This window comes from Enoplosus armatus, chromosome 7, assembly GCF_043641665.1.
Source record: "Enoplosus armatus isolate fEnoArm2 chromosome 7, fEnoArm2.hap1, whole genome shotgun sequence".
In the NCBI taxonomy this organism is placed as follows: Eukaryota; Metazoa; Chordata; class Actinopteri; order Centrarchiformes; family Enoplosidae; genus Enoplosus; species Enoplosus armatus.
In genome coordinates this window covers 6,224,346-6,245,235 of record NC_092186.1, presented here as the reverse complement: position 1 = coordinate 6,245,235, position 20,890 = coordinate 6,224,346, and the positions used below count along the sequence as shown (strand labels likewise).

Sequence of the window (20,890 nt, the reverse complement as noted above, 5' to 3'; positions counted from 1 at the left end):
GATTTGTCCATAAAGCAGTACATAGTCGCTGTGGGGTCCGTGGAATTACTCTCTAGCTGTCTGTTGTGTGACAGAGACCTGCTGGACGTGTTAGTAAATTTCTTGATTTGATGACTGGAATTTTAAAAAAGGACAGGGCACTGGGTCTTGAGGCACAGGATCAAAAACTTTAGAGGCCTTTGCGCTCTTTAAGATTTACTAGATTTGTGCTTCCCAACCTTTTTGTCTTGTGAGCCCTTAAAATGAGCCGATGTCTACTTGCAACCCATAAGTGGTTACATACGTCTATAGGGTTATTTTTATAGGCTTTAAGAGGTAAAATGATCCAGCAAAGATTGGAGGGATGACTGAAAAAATGAATGACATTTTGTGTAACAAATGCAGATGTCTTCTTTCATCTTATGATTCCTGAGATTTATCTTTTGACCCCTTGGAGGGTCCTGACTTGCAGGTTGGGAAGCACTGCACTAGACAGAGAACTGCTTAACATGCGCCCAGCATTGACTGGACTACCAATGATACAGAGAGAAAACACAGTCATAGCAATTTGATTAAAGTTAAAGGGAAAAAATGAAATAGTATGTTGGACATTATATATATCCAATACAATCTAATGTCCTCTATGATTTTTTTTTTAACTCTGTATGCAATTCTTTTAGCCAACAGCAGATGGGAGCAAATCATTAGAGTGTTGAAGTACTAGATCGGTCTCTAATGCAGACTTAAAGAGGCATTTATGAGATTGTGGGAGAAATATAAAATAACAAAGTCTAATTAAGCTTGAATTTATTTGAGCATTTATTGTTTATTGTCTTTTAGGCAAACATTTCAATGTCTGTGCAAGATAATACTGTGCAGTAAACATTCGTTAGCTACTGTATAGTGTAAAACCCTACATGACGTAACAGAATTATTTATAAGCAGTGTTTAATTTCAAACCTACTTTTTAATGCGAGCTTAGCAGAAAGGAAGTGCAATGTGAAAATGTGTCTCTAATGTTTATATCACTTAAAGGTAAAAAAAAAAAAAAAAAAAAAGTGAAAAAAAGGTAAAAGTGACATTTTGGAAAATGCGCTTTCTTGCTTTCTTGACGAGAAGATCGATACCACTTTCATGTCAGTACGTGGAGATATGAAGCTGCAACCAGGGGACAGTTAGCTTAGCTTAGTATTAAGATTAATAACAGGGGGAAACAGCTAGCCTGGCTCTGACCAACTGGCTGTAGCGTCATATTTAGTGTAGAGACATGAGAATGGTATCGCTCTTCTCATCTAACTGTCAACACGGTGAACTGAATAGGCACATTCCCCAAAATGCACTATTCCTATTCCTTCATTACAAATAAATAGTCACTCATATGTGGTACTTTTTGGCGGGGTGGAGTGACTGGCTGAAGCCTGTGTATTTTATGTTTCCCAAAATGCAGAGCAGGAAGCTGTACAGTCAGTGCTGACCATCGCTGCAGCCCGCTCTCACTTCACAGAACGGCCCATCTTGGGAACGTCAGGATGCACTAAAGAAAGACAAAGAGTTTGCATCATCATTATATTCAAGACTTACGAATCTTGGCATAAGAGAAACTGAGATTTCCTTACTGTCTTTGGGAGGCTGTGGCTGACCAGGTCTCACTGGTGGTCTGTGTTTGCTGGGAAGTTCAGAGCTCTCTCTGTAGTCTCTGGATTTTGGTGTCTGGGCCTCCGGCATGCCTGGCCGGGACTTGGAAGGTAAAGGAGGCCGGTTTTGTGCCATGCCCCCTTCCGAGCGCGAGGGCACCACTGGTTTCTTCTGCGCTGAGGGATGCGATGTGATGGGGGTTGGAGGCTGAGGTTTGGTCTCAGAGTAGGTGAAGGAGCGGTTGCGCGGGGTGACCAACGGGGGGCGATCAAGGTCTCCATCTGCCGGTTTGGACGTTGTAAAGATGGGATCTGGAGGTGTGAGGTGGTCCTTCTGCTGAAGGTCTTGTTCCTTCCCCCGACCATGTGATTTTCCCATTGAACCATATAACGGATTGTCAAACATCTCTGACACCTTTTCACCCTCACCCCTAGGAAACAAGGAACCAGTCAGTAAAGTTTCTGTTTCACTTTCTACTGAATCAGATTATCTATTTATGTTATTGTTAATTCTTGAGATTGCACCAAAAACAGGCCTTACATAGGATTTAAAGGTTTTCCTGTAGGACTGCGTGTGCCCACATCATAACCACCCTTCTTGGATTCTTTACTCCCTTGCCCGGCAATTGGAAGGTTTTTTGGTGGCATGCTGTAACTCCAACCTTTATCTATCACATTGCCCCTTTGAAAGGTCACTCCCATGTAACTTGGGTTAGAAATATCATGTGCTTGGGCGATGGAAAACCTGTCGACCAGAAGACGGAAAATATCACACTCAGACTTCATGTTTGAAATATTTTGCGGTAACCACAAGTGAAAAGGTATCTTACTTGTTTGGGTCACCGCCTTTGCCTTTCGAGGCGACAGTGTCATCCTTTTCAACTTTGATGAAATCTGAAAGAGGAGTAAAAAAAAAGGGAACTGATGCCACAAGAACTAAGGTGAAAACCATTTAATAAGTATGTCCCGATCTGATCTCCAGACTCACCGTATAACTTCTCAGTGGGCTTGCCCTCCGAGGTGTGCAACTGGATGCCACCTGTCAAGGTGCCTGTCTTCTCTCCATGGTGAGTCAGTGTGATCTGAAACTCTGTGTAGCTGAACTGGGCAGCTCGCAGCGCAATACAACCCTCTCCTTTGGGAATAAAAACACCAGCAAACTGTAAGCAGTGCTCAGCTCGGTGCAACTGTATTACAAACTGTACGCGAGTTCATTACCGTAAGACTCGTCGCAGTCTGTCGACTTCACGCAGATGAGGATGTGCTGGTCCAAAAGGTACTCTGGGTCCGAGATGATAGGGGTGAGCTTGAAAAGATAGAGAAGAAGACAAATGATGATCGCTTGCCACAACAAGTCATCTTCCACAGTGAAAGCTCCTTCCCAGTTTTACCTTGACCAGGTTGCCAAACCAAACTTTTATTGACCCGTCTGAGTGCTCCGTGTTCTCCCCCTCTGAAGTCTTGACTGTTTCTGTAGACATTTAGATAAATATTTGTTTTAGATAACCGTAGTCCGTGTTACAGCAGAATCCAATGTGATCAATGATACAGATGAAACATACTCTCCAAGCAGCTGGAATGGTATTCGATGAAGAACTTGGTCTTGGATTTTGTCAGCAAGGTGGCCATACAGTTCATGATCTGTATCCCACCTTGAGGTGCACTGTTTGGATCTGAAAAGCAAAATAATGACAACATCAAACCATAATTCTGGAGCGGATAATATAAAGTCATCTGCATTGAGCCGTGGGTGGTGATCATACCTTGCTTGGAGACAAACTGTGAAGCTACTCCGACTTCAAATGAGGCGAACACTGGTGAGTGGTCACTTGTCATGATGTCATTAGTGCACCCTGCAAGTTGGAAGGTTTGGCTGAATGAGTCTCATGAAATATCATTAAAGGGGCTCCATTTAAAGTACATATGAAATTGTGGACCCCATAAAATAAAGCACAACCAAAAATGTTCATGGGGAATTACTCACCATATGCTTGGCAGACAACATGAACCAGAGGGTATGACTTCCGCAGGACACGATCACACCATGAGGGCAAATTGTATTTTGTCTGTACAGTTAAATTGATCATACATACATAAATACTTTTCACAGATAGGGCTTCACAAACTTTATATAATTAAAAAGCAGCTGGGAGGTTATGTACCAGAGGTCAATTCATTTCTGGTAGGACCATTCTTCAATCATTCTTGCTGGTGTGGATCTAAATTCATGAGGTTCTGAATGTCTAAAAGGGAAATGTGCTTAATTGATCCTGGTGGACTTTTTGTCTTTGATGGCTTAAAGCAAAAACCATGTTCTGTGTCAACTGAGTTGTGTGTTCAATGCTCCAGTTGCTTTCCCTGTTTCTGCACTATGGTGACTGACAGGAGCCATAGAGGGAAAAGACACCTGACTAAACAAAAGCTTACCCCCGTGGCTTTAGCCTTTGTGTAGGCATACTTCTCTCGCGTGTCTCTTTCGAAGCGGTATGTGGGTGCAAAAGTGATTTCCTCTTCATCTACAATCAAAATAAAATCAAGAAGACAATTAATAAGCTGACTTAGAAAATGACATGAAGCACAAGCTAAACGACACACACTTGTGTCTGTCAGCTGTATGTCTGTATTGACCAATATTCTCCATGTGCCCAAGGCTCACCGAAATGCAAGAAGACCTTTCCATCATTCCTCTCCATGTTGAGCTGGTCTTTACTGAGGAGTTCCTGGTACTGCTGCTGTTTGATCTTTGTCACAATGTACTCAGCTTCCTGTGAAGGGAAACAGTGCAAAGTAGTGACTTTTCCTGCTAGCAGCTGAGAGCTCAGACACCTGACAACCAGCATGCTCTTTCATGCACCGCTCACTGAATTACACCACTGCTGGATCACGAATTTCTGAGGTTAATATCATCACAGGACAAATTTCACAAAATGTATATAAAAAGATCATTCATTTGTGAAAATGAATGTCGTTATAAGGAAGATTTATAACAATAGAAGCTCAATTAAAATGTTACATCAGTAATTAATTTGGTTCCAAGTACATACAGTATGTTGCATCATATAACATTTGTTTTTGTGCCATTTCTATACAGCGAACTGCATTATTTACAACTTACTGTAGATGGGAATTCAACACGGTAGTTTAAATCACCAAGCCAGAAGAGGTGGGTGAACTGATGTGTGATGTCAAACGGATTGAGCTTCTTATCGCCCAGATTCAGAAATCGCAGGATGTTGGTGTAGTTTTGATTGCGTCTGCAAATACAGCAAAACTTATTGAAAAAAACATTTTATTAGTATTATTAACATCACTTAAAATTCCTTTTAGTTGTACTGGTAGATAATGTTGTATTTGCATAGTCACTAGAAAGAGCACATTCTGCATTGTGATATTTATCTTTTTTTTAGCATAATATTAAATTTAAATTGAAATATAGATTAAATGCTTCTCTGAAAAACATGCAGAGGAGTAAGAGGTGTGGTGCCTCAAAACTGACAAAATGTACAAAAAGATTATCACACAAGTCAAAATATAACTGAATACATCAATAAATAATGTTGCTTAAATAATTCAAATAGAGTGTAAAAATATATGGCTTTCTACTTTTCCTTTAACCTCCAATCAGCTGGTTAAAAAGCAAAACTCCCCACGGTCTGTGTGGCTAACTGTTAACTAGCTTAAGTAAAAGCACCAGTCATTTCAGTTAGCTGCCTAGCTGAAGCTAACTTTTGTCATAAAACTACACCAGCCTGTGCATGTAAAGTTTATCATCCATATACTGCACTGCATGCTGCTGTAGCATCACCGGATAAAGTCTTGTAACCTAAAGCATTTTAGCTGGCAAGCTAATGCTAACAAATGCAGCTAATGGAAACAAAGTTAGCTAGTTAACGCTACTTGGAAGTTCACAGACACCATGCTTTTATCTTAATTCCCCACGTATGAGCATGTCTCTTGCCTTCATTGTGGACAAGAGACATGCTCATACGCAGAGAACATAGGGAATCAGTTATTTACATTATTAAATGTGTGCCAAATAATAAAAATAAAAGGCCTTTTGCTTGCTCCAATGGATTGGAGGTTAAAAGAAAAGTATAGAGCTATTTTTTTTATTTAAATAAATATTATGAATTGATGTTTTTCAGTAATATTTGATAACCCTTTACTACATTTAGTCAGTTTTGGGTAGTAGAGTTCCCTGTCCTGCTTGGCTGTGTATGGCTCCAACAATCTCTACCAATCACAGAGCAGTCTGTATGTATGTAGCCTGAGAGACAAAACCTGGGGCGAAAAACTCCGAAATCATTTGCAGCTGCTACTGAAGCTTATTGCTGTGAGCGCAAACTAACAAATAATGGGGGCCCAGATGAACATATCAACATTTTTATTAACTCTTCTGCTGGACAGTTAGAGGATAATGTTTAGAGAGATTTTGGAAATAATCAAATTGAAATCACAAAAAATGGATTTTGAGTCCCCACTTGAAATGACGCCCTTGGTTACATCCATATATAATGTCACTGACAAATTGAAACTTGGTTTTATTAAAAGTGTAATCTGTTGCTCACCTGAGCTTCTTCTCACTTCCAGACGTCAAGTGACTGTTGACAAAGCCAAAAGATGTACCGTTGAACATGAAGGACACTCCCACTGCTCCCTTGTTTCCTGCAAAACAAATATCGCAGTGAGTACTGATGGGTAATTGTTCAATGAACTTTTATGACAGGTCATTAAATGGCTTATGGAGAAGTGGAACTGCTTACCCAGAGTGTTGGCGATCCCCGTCTTCACACTGTCTGAAAAAACGTGGGAGATCCTGTTTTCGTGCTCTGGCTTGGCCAGGACCACAATCCGGATGTTCCACAGAGTGTGGATCGCCACCTGGATGTTAGAAGATGATATGATGGTTTACTGCTCTGCATCTGCATTCAGTTATATCTGTGTTACTTTGTCACTCACTTGTTTAAAGCTGATGTTTGTGATGTTCCTCAGGACACCTTTTACTGTGTCTGCCCAGTCCCTCTCACCCAAAGGATCCTCCTGAGTCCCAATGACATAAAAGTCGTGCGAGATGTGATCCGCAGTGTCGTCTCGGGTCTTCCCTTGGCCTTTACACTGAAACCAGGAGTTGATGTTGTGGAGAGGACCAGCATTTCCTGCAGGTTTATGGATAGTTACATGGGGCAGTCATGAATTCAAATTCATTTAAATTTCTAAGATGTTAACTTTGTTACCCATGTTCCAGGTGCCAACAAACACTGTGATCATGTCTGGTTCAGGCTTTTCAGAGTGTTTGTTCTTCATTTGTTGAAGTAGTTGGCAAAATCCCTCTCTTTTCTGGTGAGACAAGAAAAAAAAGATTTCTGATAACGAACATATTTAACATTGTAATCATGAATTACATGTGACTGAGAACTTAAAGCTCCTGAAAATGTATTTTCTCAATCAGCTTCTTACCATAGGTAATGGTCTACCACATGAACACACTGATTTCTGCCAGCGTTACAACAGTTCTGGTTGTTTCACATGAGATGTCTGTATTTGTGTTTTTGTCTGGGCTCTTCTCATTGGGTTGAAGTGGGCGGGATCATTTGGAAAAAGGTGACGTCACATACACGTCAATCAGGATTTAGCAACATTTGAGTCAAAATGTGTTGACAGTTGTGCGTTCGATGCTAATGAAATCCAAGCTAATGTTGCCAGGCCACTATCAATCATCTTACAGATAAATTCTTGATTTAAAAACACATTTTCAGGGGCCTTAAGCTAAATCAGGAGCAACATTGTAAGATGTTTATTACCTTTGTGTCATCAAACACAAACTCTTTACGCAAAATCTTCTCTTTCTCTGTCTCCGCCACAATGACAAGTTTGGCGTGCATTTTCTGGGATTTCACCAACTGCAGGACTGAAAAGTAATCACAGTACTCTCATTAAAATGAACAATGTTGATGGTTTAGAGCAAAAAGAGCCTACAGCCATGCTAGCTGCTCTGTGAAGTGGTACTTTAAACAACATGCTAACAACAGCATGCCAACATGCTCACAATGACAATGAACATGCAGATGTTTAACAGGCATAATGTTTACTATGTTCACCATCTTTGTTTAGCATGTTAGCAAGCTATCCTTTGCAAATTAGCACTAAACACAAAGTACAGAAATTTTGACCTGATGATGGCGCTAGATACAAAGTTAAGGGATCACCAAAGTTTTTATAACTCATCCTCAGGTAGACATGAATGTCTGTACCAAATTTTATGTCAATGCTTCCAATAGTTGTAAAGACATTTCACTAAAAAACAAAAATGTCAACCTCATGGTGCGCTAGAGGAAAAGTCAGGGGATCACCAAAGTCAGTAGGATTCATCCATTCATGGCAATCCATCCAGTAATTGTTGAGATATTTCAGTCTGGACCAAAGTGGTAGAACTGACAGACTGACCATTGCTCGTTAGCATGGCTAAAAATACAAAGGAATGGGGTTACAGAACGATGTGATTTCTTACTTTTGTTGTGCACAAAGTATTTGTCTTCAGGCCCATCTTTTGACTTCTTGAGGAAGAGCTTCCCACTTTCAACATCCACTTTCAGGAACATCTTTGTGGAAATCCCCAGAGATTCTTGCTTGACCTGCGAGTGAAAGAGGAAACTGATAAAATAAACCTCTGTTTTAAAATCATTTTAAAATCATGTCAGTCCTGCATTTTAAAACAATAACTAATTTAGAGAAGCACCTCAAACGTAACAACCGGTATGAGAGATCTCCTGTGACCTCCTTCATATCCAACAGACTCAAACACAGAACTTTTTGCCTGAAAAAAGAAATAGGGAAGTGTTGTGTCATCTGTTGGTATGTTAATAACCAAGATTGTTCACGGTCAGTCAGTAAAATGAGCCATAGTACTTTACCTTGTCTTCTATTGAGTAGAGCAGTTTTGTCAGTTGCTCAAGTCTAAAGGGTACAGATTGGCCTGAATCGGCATACATCTGAAAAAAAAAAAGAAATAATACATGATGATGAGGACTTTTTTTGTGTGAGCTGAATTGATAATGCTGCAAAGGATAAAGGGTGCCACCCACTTGTTTTGGAAAATTTCCAATGCCAGGGGAGAGCTGTTGGTCCATTGCTCTATGACAGACCTCCAGAGCTGGCAGGATGCGGGAAATTTCACTGTCTCACAAAATGGAGCATGGTTAAATCAGCCCTATACACTGTATATACAATATATTCTGTTGACTAGTAACTAACCTGTTTAGGTTCTTGCAGATTGCCATTGTTAGCTTCTTAAGCCCGGGGAGGTTGGGGTAACCATTCTGTATTTGTTCAGCATCCGAGCAGATTGAGGTCCGAAAGTAATCTTGGATCGCCATTTGATGCTCCTCAGGTACTCTGGAAAGATGATGCAGGAGCACTTTAAACACTGTTATCTCTTTATTCACACATCAGGTAGCTTCAGCCAAGCACATCACTGTGTCAAATGACTGTAGGAATGATTACGTTGTACATACTGTATACTGCCATTGTGTTATCATAAACTTTGCATGATGAATTGTCCTACTGAGGACAGTTATAACTGTGCTGCATCAGTGGACATTTTGCAAATGTGACCATACGTGGACAAGTCCATATGCTGCAGTCTCATCAGGTAGGTGTCTGATAAGGACTTGCAGGTCTGTTCAGAAGACTTGGGGTCACTGTCTTTCACATCGTTGGCTGCGAAGTTCCTGGGTGGAAGCTGAGGTGGAAGATGATTGCTTTCTGCAGGAGAAAGACATATAGGACATTTAGAAATGTTTCAATCTTTGACAGGCACATATTATTTTTTACATTTTAGCCACTATTCAGATGAAGTGAAGTTGTTTGACCTGGCTCCTCGTCTACCTCCTCCTCCCTCTGGACAGGGTACTGCAGATGTGTGACCAGACCCATGTTGGGACTGTAATATGCCTCCACCAGCTCAGGCAGCATAGAGAAGAACCTGATAGGAACTCCTTCAGATGCCTGAAGAGCAGATCACAGCAGACACATAATTCTCCTCGGACCTCAGCAGAACTGAAATGTCATGTTGTGCTGTTGTTCTGTTCTGTTTGTTTTTCTTTTGTTACTAAATCAGGTGACACAATCTTTAAGTTTTACTTCCCATGTGATGTCAGATATGTCTACTTGCACTGTCTGTGGCTTCTTGCAGCAGAATAGACCTGCATTTGTGCCATCAACTAAGTTCCTTAAGCAGCTGTGTAGTCCTGTTTCAAGAGTTTATTTTGTACATTTCATTCTAAGACATCAGGATATATCATTCCCCTGATTTTTGTTATTAACGCTTCTCTCAGTGATACTCAGAATCCTCATGGTCACATTTAAAGAATTCACCCAACTTTTGAGAACATAAAACCACTAATCTCGCCTCATGTCAGGGATCGATAGTGCCTACAGGTCCTTAAAATTCACCTGCTGCTTGCATTGGAATAAAAAGGTGTCACCACTGCATAGCATGCTGATGTATGTGGGGTCACAGATTGTGCACAATATATATTAGTTTGAGGGTACACATTACTAATGTTTACCACTAAATACCCTCTGTTCCATTTACAAACAGTAGATTTCGGAGGCACAAACAGAAACCAAAAGTTTTCTGACCAAATTAGACTACATATTACACCTCACACATCTGAACATTTTTGCCTTTACTGGCAGCTTGTATGAGCAGGAACCAGGCCTACTTTGCCTGACACTTACAATAAGTACATCATTGAGTACTTCCATTCATTAGAAAGTGGCGATACTGGTTTATTATTACTCTAGTTGGACAGAAATCTAACATTCTGGTACTCACATTTTACAATTTTAGGCCACATATTTGTGTCATTGTTGCATATAGAATATTTTCATGCTTGTCCGTCCTCCAAAACAAAAACCGTAAGCCCTTTTCTGTGGTAAATTTGCACGTTCCCATACGATTACACTTTCTCTATCTTTAATGCTATGCTGATGATATTCAATTATATCTGCCTATGATAACTCACAAACACAAGCTGCTTTCACGTCCTCCAGGTGGATGTTATTCCTTTTCTTTACGACTTAGTTATATACCTAGGGTAACAACAGATAGATATCAAGCCAATAATGCATCTACTGATCTGCAGATCAGTCACCCTTGATTTTATCATTCCCAACAAAATTACTGCAATTTCCTTAGTTCCTGCACTAAAAGTCTTCCCCATGCCTTCTGCTCATATAATCTCTCTCCACCAGTTACTATTCACTATTAAAGCATAATTACAATGGCACTCAGTTAAGTACTGCCAGTAGTACCTTCAGTAAAGCACATTTACCTACACACACAATCACTATTTTATAAAACTATAAAGGTCAATAAATCACAGAACCATAGCTTGGGTCTAACGATAGGCATTTGTGATTGAAGTTCTTGCCATTTGAAAGCAGGTTGGATGTGTGCATGACAGAATTGTTATTGCAGCTTCATACAGTGAGTGAAGGACGTATTACTCATTCAGAGACTTAGCTTTGTCAGAAGCAGCTTTGCCAGTCAGAGGTATTTACTGAATCTATGTAATAAGATAATGCTACAAACATAAGAGTTCAATGTTAAATTTGATTTAAACGTTGTCTCAGCTCTGTTGTGATGAAAACATGACTGATTCAAGAACAAGACTAAAAGAGTCAGTTGGTACTTTGAGCTAAATGCAAAGATCAAAGAATGCTAACATGCTCACAATGATAATTTTAACATGTTGATGTTAAGCAAGTATACTATTTACATGTTCCCCATTGTAATTTAGCTTTTCAGCATGCTAACAGTTGCTAATTACCATTTAACACAGCTGAGGCTTATGGGAATGCCATTAGTTTTAGTATTTGGTCATAAACCAAAACATTGAACAAAGTGAAATTTTGACCTGATGATGGCTCTAGATGAAAGGTCAGGGGATCACAAAAAAGACAGCAATTCGTCCTGAGGGGGCATGAATGTTTGTGCCAAATTTTGTGGCAATCTGTCCAATAGTTGTTGTGAGTTTCACTCAAAACCATGTCACAGTGGTGCTAGAGGAATAGTCAGGGGATTTCAAAAGTCAGTAAGATTCACCCTCAGGGGACCATGAATGTTTCATGTCAGTCCTCCCAATAATTGTTCAATTGTTTCGGTCTGGACCAAATAGGCGAACTAACTGACTGACTGACCAACTGACAGGCAACCAACTGACACTGCCATCCCGTGAGCCTTGCCGGTAGCATGGTGAAAAATGCTGCTACAAGCTATCTTCACATATGCTATAAATACTTAACACGAACACTTCTACAAAAACAATAACTCATCTGACTTTGGACCAAAATAATGGTGGCTTGTGTCAAACTGTCAACCCACCTGGACAGAGAGCTTCTTATCCTCATTTGGCAGGATTCTGTATGTGTACACACAGTTCTGGTATCTGTGGTTAAGATAATAAAATGCAAATGTCTGTCACTGGAATATGACACGTATGTAGGGTAAAGAAACATGCTGGCTGGTGTATTTGGTGTGTTTAGCATGCAATCAGAACAGTTTGGGTAGCATTTTAAATGAAGGTTGCTCCAGGAAAATGATACGAGTTGCAGAAGGCAAAGGGTGTTGCTTTGTGGCAGCACAGTATGCAAATAAAGGGGAACTAGTCTTGTGTTGCGGTGCGTAGTGCAAAAAGTGTGAAGATACATTGTAATACAGCATATATATTATATGGAATATGCCCAAATGATGATGTTTAGAATAATGTTTTCTTAAACCTGATGCCAAAAACATTACTTATAATGGCCATGTGGTGTCAGTTCTTCCTCCTTTAATTAAGATCATACACAGCTCATATTGCATGATATGAAGGGTTTTTTTTAAACAAGGAACAAGAATCATTGTCCACTTTATGCATGACAACTGTCAGTGCAATAGTTAGAAATGAGTAATAACAAGTCTACTTACAAAACACAGAGGGCATACGCTCCCTGTATGGACTCACTGTCCCGGATAAGGAAGCTTCCATCTCTCGCTGCTTTGGAAAGTAGATCCTCAGCTTTGGATCGAGTTATATTACCATGGCACCAAGGCTGATAACTTGGCATCCTGTCCCTCACCCAAGAGTCTGAGCTCAAGACTTTTGCACCTGCTCTCAAACTATATTCCAAAAAACAAAGTAGACTCTAGTTTTTCTTCCTGGCTATTTTCATCTTTTCATGGTGCGTACTGCTGAAGTCCTTTCTTTCACTTGTTCATCCTCTGCCCCTGAAAGCTGTAAAAGGAAGCTACTACTACCTTGGTTCTGAACTTCCTCATTTGAGAAGTTAAGAGAGGAGGGCCCTAGTGCCTCCGCTCTGCCTGTTATTTGACAGATCCACAGAGCTGTAAATGGAAATACAGACTTTCCCTTGCTGAGTATAAATCTTTATAACATTACTTTAATGATTAACCAGAATTCCCTCTTTACTCCCCGTACATCTGCTTGTTAATGTGAACTGTTTAGAAAATAGGGACCACATTTGTAAAAACTTAAATTGAAAGAAGTGAAAAAGGGAAGTAACAAAATAGGATGATTCGTACTTGTTATAGTCAAAGAATTTACTAATATATATCCTAATTATAATAAGCCTCCCAGATGCATTAATTTTGTGCTCAAATCATCTTTATCCTTTTATCTAGAATAAAACAAGCACTCATATTCACCCATAATACCCATCCCAAGTCTCACTGCTAACTGTTTAACCGTCTAATATGAATCAGGAGAGGTCGGTGTTTTCTAAAATCTATACAATCAGGAAATACAAGTTTAGAATGGCTTGCCGTGTTCATGTGATGGACAGGAAGTCTTGCAGAAATAAGGGGAGGAAAATAAGCTGCTCACAAACCACAACATGGGTCACATGATACAAAAAGAGAACTACACAGTGACAAGTCACTGCAGCCCTGGAGGTTTCTGTCCTGCACTTGAAATAGGTTTCCCACTTTCACAGAGAGCATGTCAAAGTCTCAGACATGCAGTGACAGTATAGACCAGACACATCATCGCATGCACACAGGACGTAAAAAAATGTATTTTTGCTTTCAAGTGACAACAATTGAAATGTTGAGTTAACACACACTTTTTATATAACAGCATTGACAAGTAGGTGTTATTGATACAAAAAAGAAATTAAGAATGAAAAGTGAGTCAGTTGTTAACATATAGGTAAGTGTAATAGGAGTAATAATAATTACAAGTTTATTATTTACAATTTGAAGTCACAAGGGACATTTATAACTCACAATTTACCAATCTGTGTGAATCATGTCTTTCTGTCTAAAACACCACTTCTTTTGCAGATGATGTTTAGCCAAACTGACTCAGTAAAACAGGGTTCATAGTTTGTCATGCAATAGTGCAATATCATCAAAATGTGGACAAAACAATAAATGCATATCATAGGAGCATAAGGGAGCTGGATAATAATGCATGTATGTACAAAGATTTGTCTAGCACAAGCAAAGTAAACATGGTGCCGGTGTCTTCCAGCAATTTAAAAAAACATTTTCAAGACATACTAGACTAAGTCGACAGTCATTCTGTACCTGGGCAAAGTGGTGCTTTGAGCCAAATGCTAACGTCAGTATGCTAACAAGCTCACAACAACAGTGCTAACATCCTGATGTTTAGCAGGTATAATGTTCACCATATTCACCATCTTAGCTTGGGGTGTTGGCATGCTAACATTTGCTATTTAGTGCTAAAAACAAAGCCCAGCTGAGGCTGATGGGAATGTTTATTTTTAATTACTTTACACTACTGCCATCGTTAGAGCTTTGCTGCTAGTATGGCTAAAATTACAGTAATAGAAGCAATATACCATCCACACCATCTTAGTTTAGTGTGTTAACATTTGTTAATCAGCACTAAACACAAAAAGGGGATCACTAAAGTAATTACAGTTCATGCTCTAGAGATCATGGATATCTGTAATTTCATGGCAATCCATCCAACAGTTCAATCTGGACACAGTGGTGAACCGACATTGCCATCCCCAGAGCCCTGCTGCTAGCATAGCTAAAACCGAGTATTTATCACATTTGGCATAGGATACAAAACAGTAACAGGAAATATACATAAAACGTTGAGTATGTACATATTTCATTATTTGGTGTTTGACACAAAAATCATTTTCCAACATCAACAGGAAGCTTGTGGAAACAATAGACTGAACAACTTGATTCTTGTCGAGGTCATGGGCGGCTGGAGCCTCTTTTCCACCATGCACTGGATGGTAGACACATGTTGCTAATACATTATATGACACAGCAGAGGACATTACGACTCAAAGCAATCATAGCCTCACAGACTTCGATGGCTTTGATGGTGGCGGCTAGTGTTCGAGGGGTCTATGGTTGACTTCCTGACTTGTTTATGCACACTTTCTGCAAGTTGGCAACTCCTCAGACTTTGCTTATGGGACATTTTGGAAGCAAAAAAAAGGAAATATAAACAAAATATGGAAGTAGTTGGCAGGAGGGAATTTTCATGTAAGTATAAACACACGTATAATACGTTGATTTGGTCCAAAAGTACCATTTTGCTTTTTTGGAGTAAACAACATTCTCACACTTTGCTGGACCCAGGATGCCCCTGTCCAGGTAACGTGAGTTCACAAGGTACTGTCCCTAGGTGATGTCAAAGTCTGTGAAGGTTCAGTGAATAGGGCGTAGGGTGGACACTGGAACTGGGCCTTATATTCAAGCTAATGGGGCTACAGTGGCACACCAATCACAGATCCAGATCAAGTTCAAATTCCTCTTCCTCAAAACTCTGACTTGGCACTCACAGAGCTCTCGTGTGTCCCCTTTAACTCTCCGCTGGTGGTTCCTGACACCCCGGCCTTGTCTTGGCAAAACAGTCGCATTAGAGTGCCGCGGAACTTCTCCGCCCCAAACAGGTAGATCAGGGGGTCCATGGCGCCATTCAGGCAGGTGAGGGAGGAGGTGAGGCGGTTGGCCAAGCTCAGGCCTCTGCGTGTCTGGCAGGAGACGTCGGGATGGCTGTATCCCAGGATGAAAGTGGCCCTGCTCACATGGTAAGGCAGAAAACAGACTACGTAGATGAGCATGACCAGACCGATGGTGCGCAGGGCCCTCAGCTTGAGGGTCGGCTCTAACCTGGAGCCCCGACGCAGGCTGTGAATGATGAGCAGGTAAAAGGACAGGGTGGCGAGGAAAGGTGGCGTGAAGGCCACAGCCAGCGAGATCAGTGCATTGCGCGAGGCCTTCTCTCTGTACAGCTGCAAACACACTGTCATGCCGTCCACCTCTGCAGTCTGGTGGGTGATTAGCAGTGGCGCCATGGAGACAGTAACCAGGGCCCACAGAGAGAAGCTGATGATGTGAGCATAGCGAGCACGACGGACCTTCAGCGACCTCACGGCGTGAACCACAGCCAGGTAGCGATCCCCCGCCACGCAGGCCAGGAAGTACAGGCTGGCGTACATGTTGACATAAAACAAAAATCCCGCCAGTCTGCAGGGCACCTCGCCAAAGGGCCAGTGGCCACCAGTGAGGTGGTAGGTGGCCCTCAGCGGGAGGATGACCACGTACGATAGGTCTGCCACAGCCAGATGAATCAAGAAGATGTTAGCCGGGGAGGAAGAGCCACGCTGGTGAGAGAAGATCCAGAGAGCCAAGCTGTTACCGTTCAGCGCCAGAAAGAAAACCAGGATGTAGAAGCATCCAAACAGTGTGTTCTCAGCTGTTGTGTCCACTGCTGCACAGCTCTCTGATGACTGATTGGAGAGCAGGGAGGGCAGCTCCATTGTAGCAGACTCCATTTTGGTGGCTGAGGAGACAGAAAGATTGTTATAAACGTATCCTAAAAGCTACTTTCAGGTATAAATAGAAACATTTCTCCGCACTGGGAGGATTTTTATCTCAATAAAGTAACATATGTATGTTTGTAGGGTAGATAGAAGAGGGCTAGAAGAGGGCTGATCTCTGACCAGCATTTGAGTCATGACTTTTCAAAACAAGTGCTTTTGATTTCTGATAGTTCATTGTTAGTATTCAGACAGCAAAGTACCCCAGTGACAGGAAACCATACAAGCCCAACCCCTGTCCACGCTACTCTCTATGCACACACACACACACAGACAATAGGCAGGGAGAGTGCTTGTCACAGTGCCAGTCTCACAAGGTAACAAAAGATGTCAGTGTCCCTGGCTAATGTGCACATGCCCTCAGAGCGGATGATTACTTCATTCTGACCACTGCAAGTAATAGACTTCCTCCGCACACCCTTAAGTCCAGGAAGTCTACGTCATTAGATCTTCCCTCTTCTTTTTACAGCTTAACTGGCCTCGCAGTCTGATTTGTCAGCAGGAATTCTTTCATCTAGACTGAATGGCAAACTCTCAAGGGCATATAGGAAAAGGTATAGCATGAAGCTTAAGCTATTCAAGGTTAACATGGGAATGTCAAGATGATACTGTGCAGTAACTATATACTATATATGTAATGTTACAGTGTAAAATTCAGTGTAACAGGATTATATATACGCAGAGTTCAATTTCAAACCTACTGACTAGCTTAGCAAATTTAAGTCTGAAAATGTGTCTTCAGTGTTTATATCACTTTAAAGGAATATGTTGGACACTTTGGGAAATATATTTCTTCACCTTCTTGCCGATAATTTGTTGAGAAGATTAACACCACTCTCATGTTTGAGCGCCAAATATCAAGCTACAGCCCGTTAGCTTAGCCTGGCAACAAAACATGCGCCCACCAGCAACTCTAAAGCAAGCTAATTAACACGTTCTATCTTGTTTAATCCGTACAACAACTGTAAGACAAAAACGACAAGTTACAGGTGGATTTCATTACCTTTGGACAGAGCCAGGCTAGCTATTTCCACCTGTTTCCAGTCTTTGTGCTAAGCTAAGCTATCCGACTGCTGGCTCCAGCTTCATGTTGAAGGGACAGACGCGAGTATCTACATATGTGAGACATAAAAGGCGGCTGTTGGCATGCCCAGGTCAAAAATACTTCTTCAAAAATATTTATCTTTACGTGCAAATGCCTGGTTACTGTACATTTGAGTCTCACCTCCTCAGTGACAGTAAAGTTTAAACTTTGAGTATGAACTTGACCAATATAATTGCGCATTTGTTTTTTCCAATCTCAGAACTATTTAGACACACCTCAAAAGTCACCACCCACTCCTCCGTCCCTCCGGTAACTCTGGCAAGTCTCCAACTGTCCACTCCTCTCATTTTGTTTTTATCTCCTCCTTTTCTGCTTAAGCCTAACATCTACACAAACATCACTGGGGCGTGAACAGCAGTAATGAATCTCAGAAAAGGCTCTTCTCAAACTTTAACTTTGGTATTTGTGGAGGATCCAAGAACAATATCAAACCATGTGCAGCAGGGGTGAACTTGTCATCTAACAGATGTTTCCATGGCCAAAGGGCGGTTCCCAAATATACTAATGCAGATCACCAAACAGTGAAATGTGATTAAGTAATGCTGCACCATTGCAGGGCTCCTTGACAAAAAGGGAAAGGGATTGTCTCTCTTCATCTGACCGGGCTAAATCTCTGTTTCACCAGCTCACCGTCCAGACATTTTGGTCCATTAGGAACCAGCCAGATGTAGCAGCGTGGCCCTTTTCAGTGTACTGCACTGACTGGAGCTGTGAGACCCACAATGAAGGGCATTTCTCATCCAAGGCTCAGGCTCAGCGCATTAAAGAGCACAAGTCCCCCAAAAGAAAAGGGTTGCAGTCCCAGCAGGGATAACAAACCAGGAGCAGCACAGCTGAATGGAAAAGCTCCCATAAATACGGATCCCCGAGGGATAATCCTAAAGAGAGGCAATCCTGAAATATGCCTTCATCACAATGATCTGGGTAAGCAGATCTGTGCTGGCAGAGAGTAGACCGAGCATCTTGGCATTGGTCCTTTTCAGGGATTAACCAGTAACAGTTTGTTGCGACAAAACTGTGACAGCTGTAATGCGTACAATCTGCTATTATTAACACTCGTCACGGTAAAAACCCAAGTAGAATAAAGTGAATGTGAAATGTGGTTATTGGATTAAACGCGGGTGCACTTGATATTCATCCTTCCAGTCTTAAAGAGCACATGACAGATTGTCATCACTGCATGCCTCAAAAGAATCTGTCAAAATGCTGAGCTGTTTCTGGATTTACATGACAAAAGTGACACATTTACAGAATAAATGCTCACTACTGTTGTACAGTGCAGTTTGCAGTTCTAGTATCAAGGTTGCATTGTTTTACTGCAACCATTTGAGCCACTTAAATACAACAGAAAACAATAGAAGGAATCCCTTTAGTGGAGCCAGACTTTTAATAAAGTTATCAAAAATACATCTCTTTTGCTTTATCAACATCTGAGGTAAAATAAAAAGACTTACCTCAGAGAGTGGAGAAAAGGTTGCCCTCTTAAGGAACACTTCAGCTGCTGACAGAGTGGACTACAATCAGGGCAGGAGCAGAGTGAAGACTAGGAGTCCGACCGCCGAGCTGTGGAAGAACTGAAGCGCTGACACAAAGAATGCTGTCCTGTCACCCCCTTTTCTCTCCCTCAAGATGTTCTTGAGACTGTTGCTCGTTTTGTCTCTCGACAAATTTGATAACAGAAAGGCAGTCCCAACGGGAGCCTTTCATTTGAACCTTGACCCCACCCTTTCTTTCTCCATCCCCTTCTCCTCAGAGAGCCACTTGTGCGCTCCACAATAGCCTGAGTCAGAATAAGCGGCACATTTTAGCGGCGGGGAGAAGAATGGCATGCCTTAGTCCCAATGAGTCGTAGGGTATGGCTCCATGGAAACAGGGCCTAGTGGTGCGCCGAGCGCCTTCACCGTGAACTCCCACCCTCCCACTGATAGATAGAAGATGGACTGTGTTGTTAATTGAGAAGTTTATGACTAAAGTCTCAGAGATGATCTTTCTGTTAAGTTCTACAGAGGGCCCCTTTCCCTATGGGAGAGCAAGTGAAAAACAAGAGCGGGGAGGGGAGAGGGGGGGGCGCTTGGAAGAAACAGAGGCCCTTGTTGGTCTCTTGCCTCCTGGAGGCATCCTGAATTGGAATGCCCAAAATAATCAGTCACATAGCCATCGGACAGATGTGGAGAGAGGTCCCACTGGCTGAGGGGGGATAATATTTCTTTCACATAAGGAGATCCCAGCTGTGTGTCAGACACATCGGCCCTTTCTCTTCAGAGTTTCATCGATATGCAAATGGTATTCTCCAGACTTGAATGAAGCTACTATCTGTGCAGGGCTGGGGAGAAGCTTGGACATCACTACCCCGTTAATCTACAGCCAACTGCTAATTGGGACGGCCCCCGCTTTTGTTTTTCGGCTCCTCAGCTCTGTCTGTTGTGCGTCTCGTAACCCTGAAGCAAAAACATTGCTTTGTGTTAAGTGCTCACTATCATAAATATATCATTCTTCACACCGCTGTGAAGGAGCAGCGCCCACCTTGTCGCCGCTTTCGCCTGGCGATAACACACACAGAAGCACAGCAATGTGCTAAGTGAGCCAAGCAATTAGGGTGCCAGCTAGCCAACATTTCTATTTTCGAGTGTTTCATGAAAATACATTCAACACGTTAGGCCTGAGAGACTGACACAATACATTCTGAAGCAAAACACCACAAACATAAATTTTGTTTGTTTTCAAGAAAAGGGCACCTTTAATGTTTTTAAGGCAGGAAGATTAATATGTAGAGGTATTAATCTCAATAATAGTGATTAATACAATATATATATTATACACCGGAAGTATTTCAAAAGAAAATGTTTTGGAAATGTGCAGAATAAAGGCATTTATTTGTTTTACATTTATTAAACTTAGCGTTTAGAAGCTTAGAAGCGTTTATTCACAAATTGTAAATCTTGTTTTTATTTGTAGATCATGAACCACGTATATTTTATTTCTTCTAATACTATTTTCACTCCATAAATTAAAGGCTAGAGAAATTGTGTGCATTGTGTCAGTATTACCTAGAACATGGGTTCTTCACTCACAAAGAAAACATTAGCTTTAAATAAAATGTGAGAAACAACTTTCTTACATGCAATAAATCAATCTGTTTTTTTTTCACAGAGCACAAATAAAGTTGATTGCACTTTTGAAAACAAAGAACTATTCCTGCTCTGCCTCCTTACGTGTGCATGAACTACATGTCGAGCGCGTTGGTTTAAATCTGCAGCTACAGGCACAAGTTGCGTCTCTCTTGTGCTACTGAGGC

At 41.3% G+C, this 20,890-nt stretch overlaps 2 protein-coding genes across 2 annotated transcripts; both read right to left on the bottom strand.

Annotated features, from left to right (window-relative positions):
• Window positions 1–785: 785 nt before the first annotated feature.
• inpp5d (inositol polyphosphate-5-phosphatase D) lies at window positions 786–12,725 on the bottom strand. The gene is made up of 27 exons (XM_070908337.1): window positions 12,586–12,725; window positions 12,001–12,064; window positions 9,482–9,617; window positions 9,230–9,374; window positions 8,865–9,005; window positions 8,696–8,786; window positions 8,525–8,602; window positions 8,350–8,427; window positions 8,122–8,245; window positions 7,415–7,521; window positions 6,848–6,950; window positions 6,573–6,769; window positions 6,377–6,494; window positions 6,182–6,278; window positions 4,729–4,867; window positions 4,270–4,378; window positions 4,041–4,129; window positions 3,598–3,679; window positions 3,377–3,466; window positions 3,176–3,286; window positions 3,005–3,084; window positions 2,832–2,919; window positions 2,602–2,748; window positions 2,444–2,507; window positions 2,155–2,358; window positions 1,596–2,044; window positions 786–1,513 (listed from the first exon to the last, which is right to left on the bottom strand). The coding sequence occupies exons 1-27, from the start codon at window positions 12,723–12,725 to the stop codon at window positions 1,473–1,475; spliced, it is 3,312 nt and encodes a 1,103-aa protein (XP_070764438.1). The 3' UTR covers window positions 786–1,472.
• A 2,700-nt stretch (window positions 12,726–15,425) lies between these two features.
• gpr17 (G protein-coupled receptor 17) lies at window positions 15,426–16,445 on the bottom strand. Its single transcript, XM_070909611.1, has one exon. It carries the CDS (start codon window positions 16,443–16,445, stop codon window positions 15,426–15,428), a length of 1,020 nt encoding a protein of 339 aa, XP_070765712.1.
• Window positions 16,446–20,890: the final 4,445 nt, after the last annotated feature.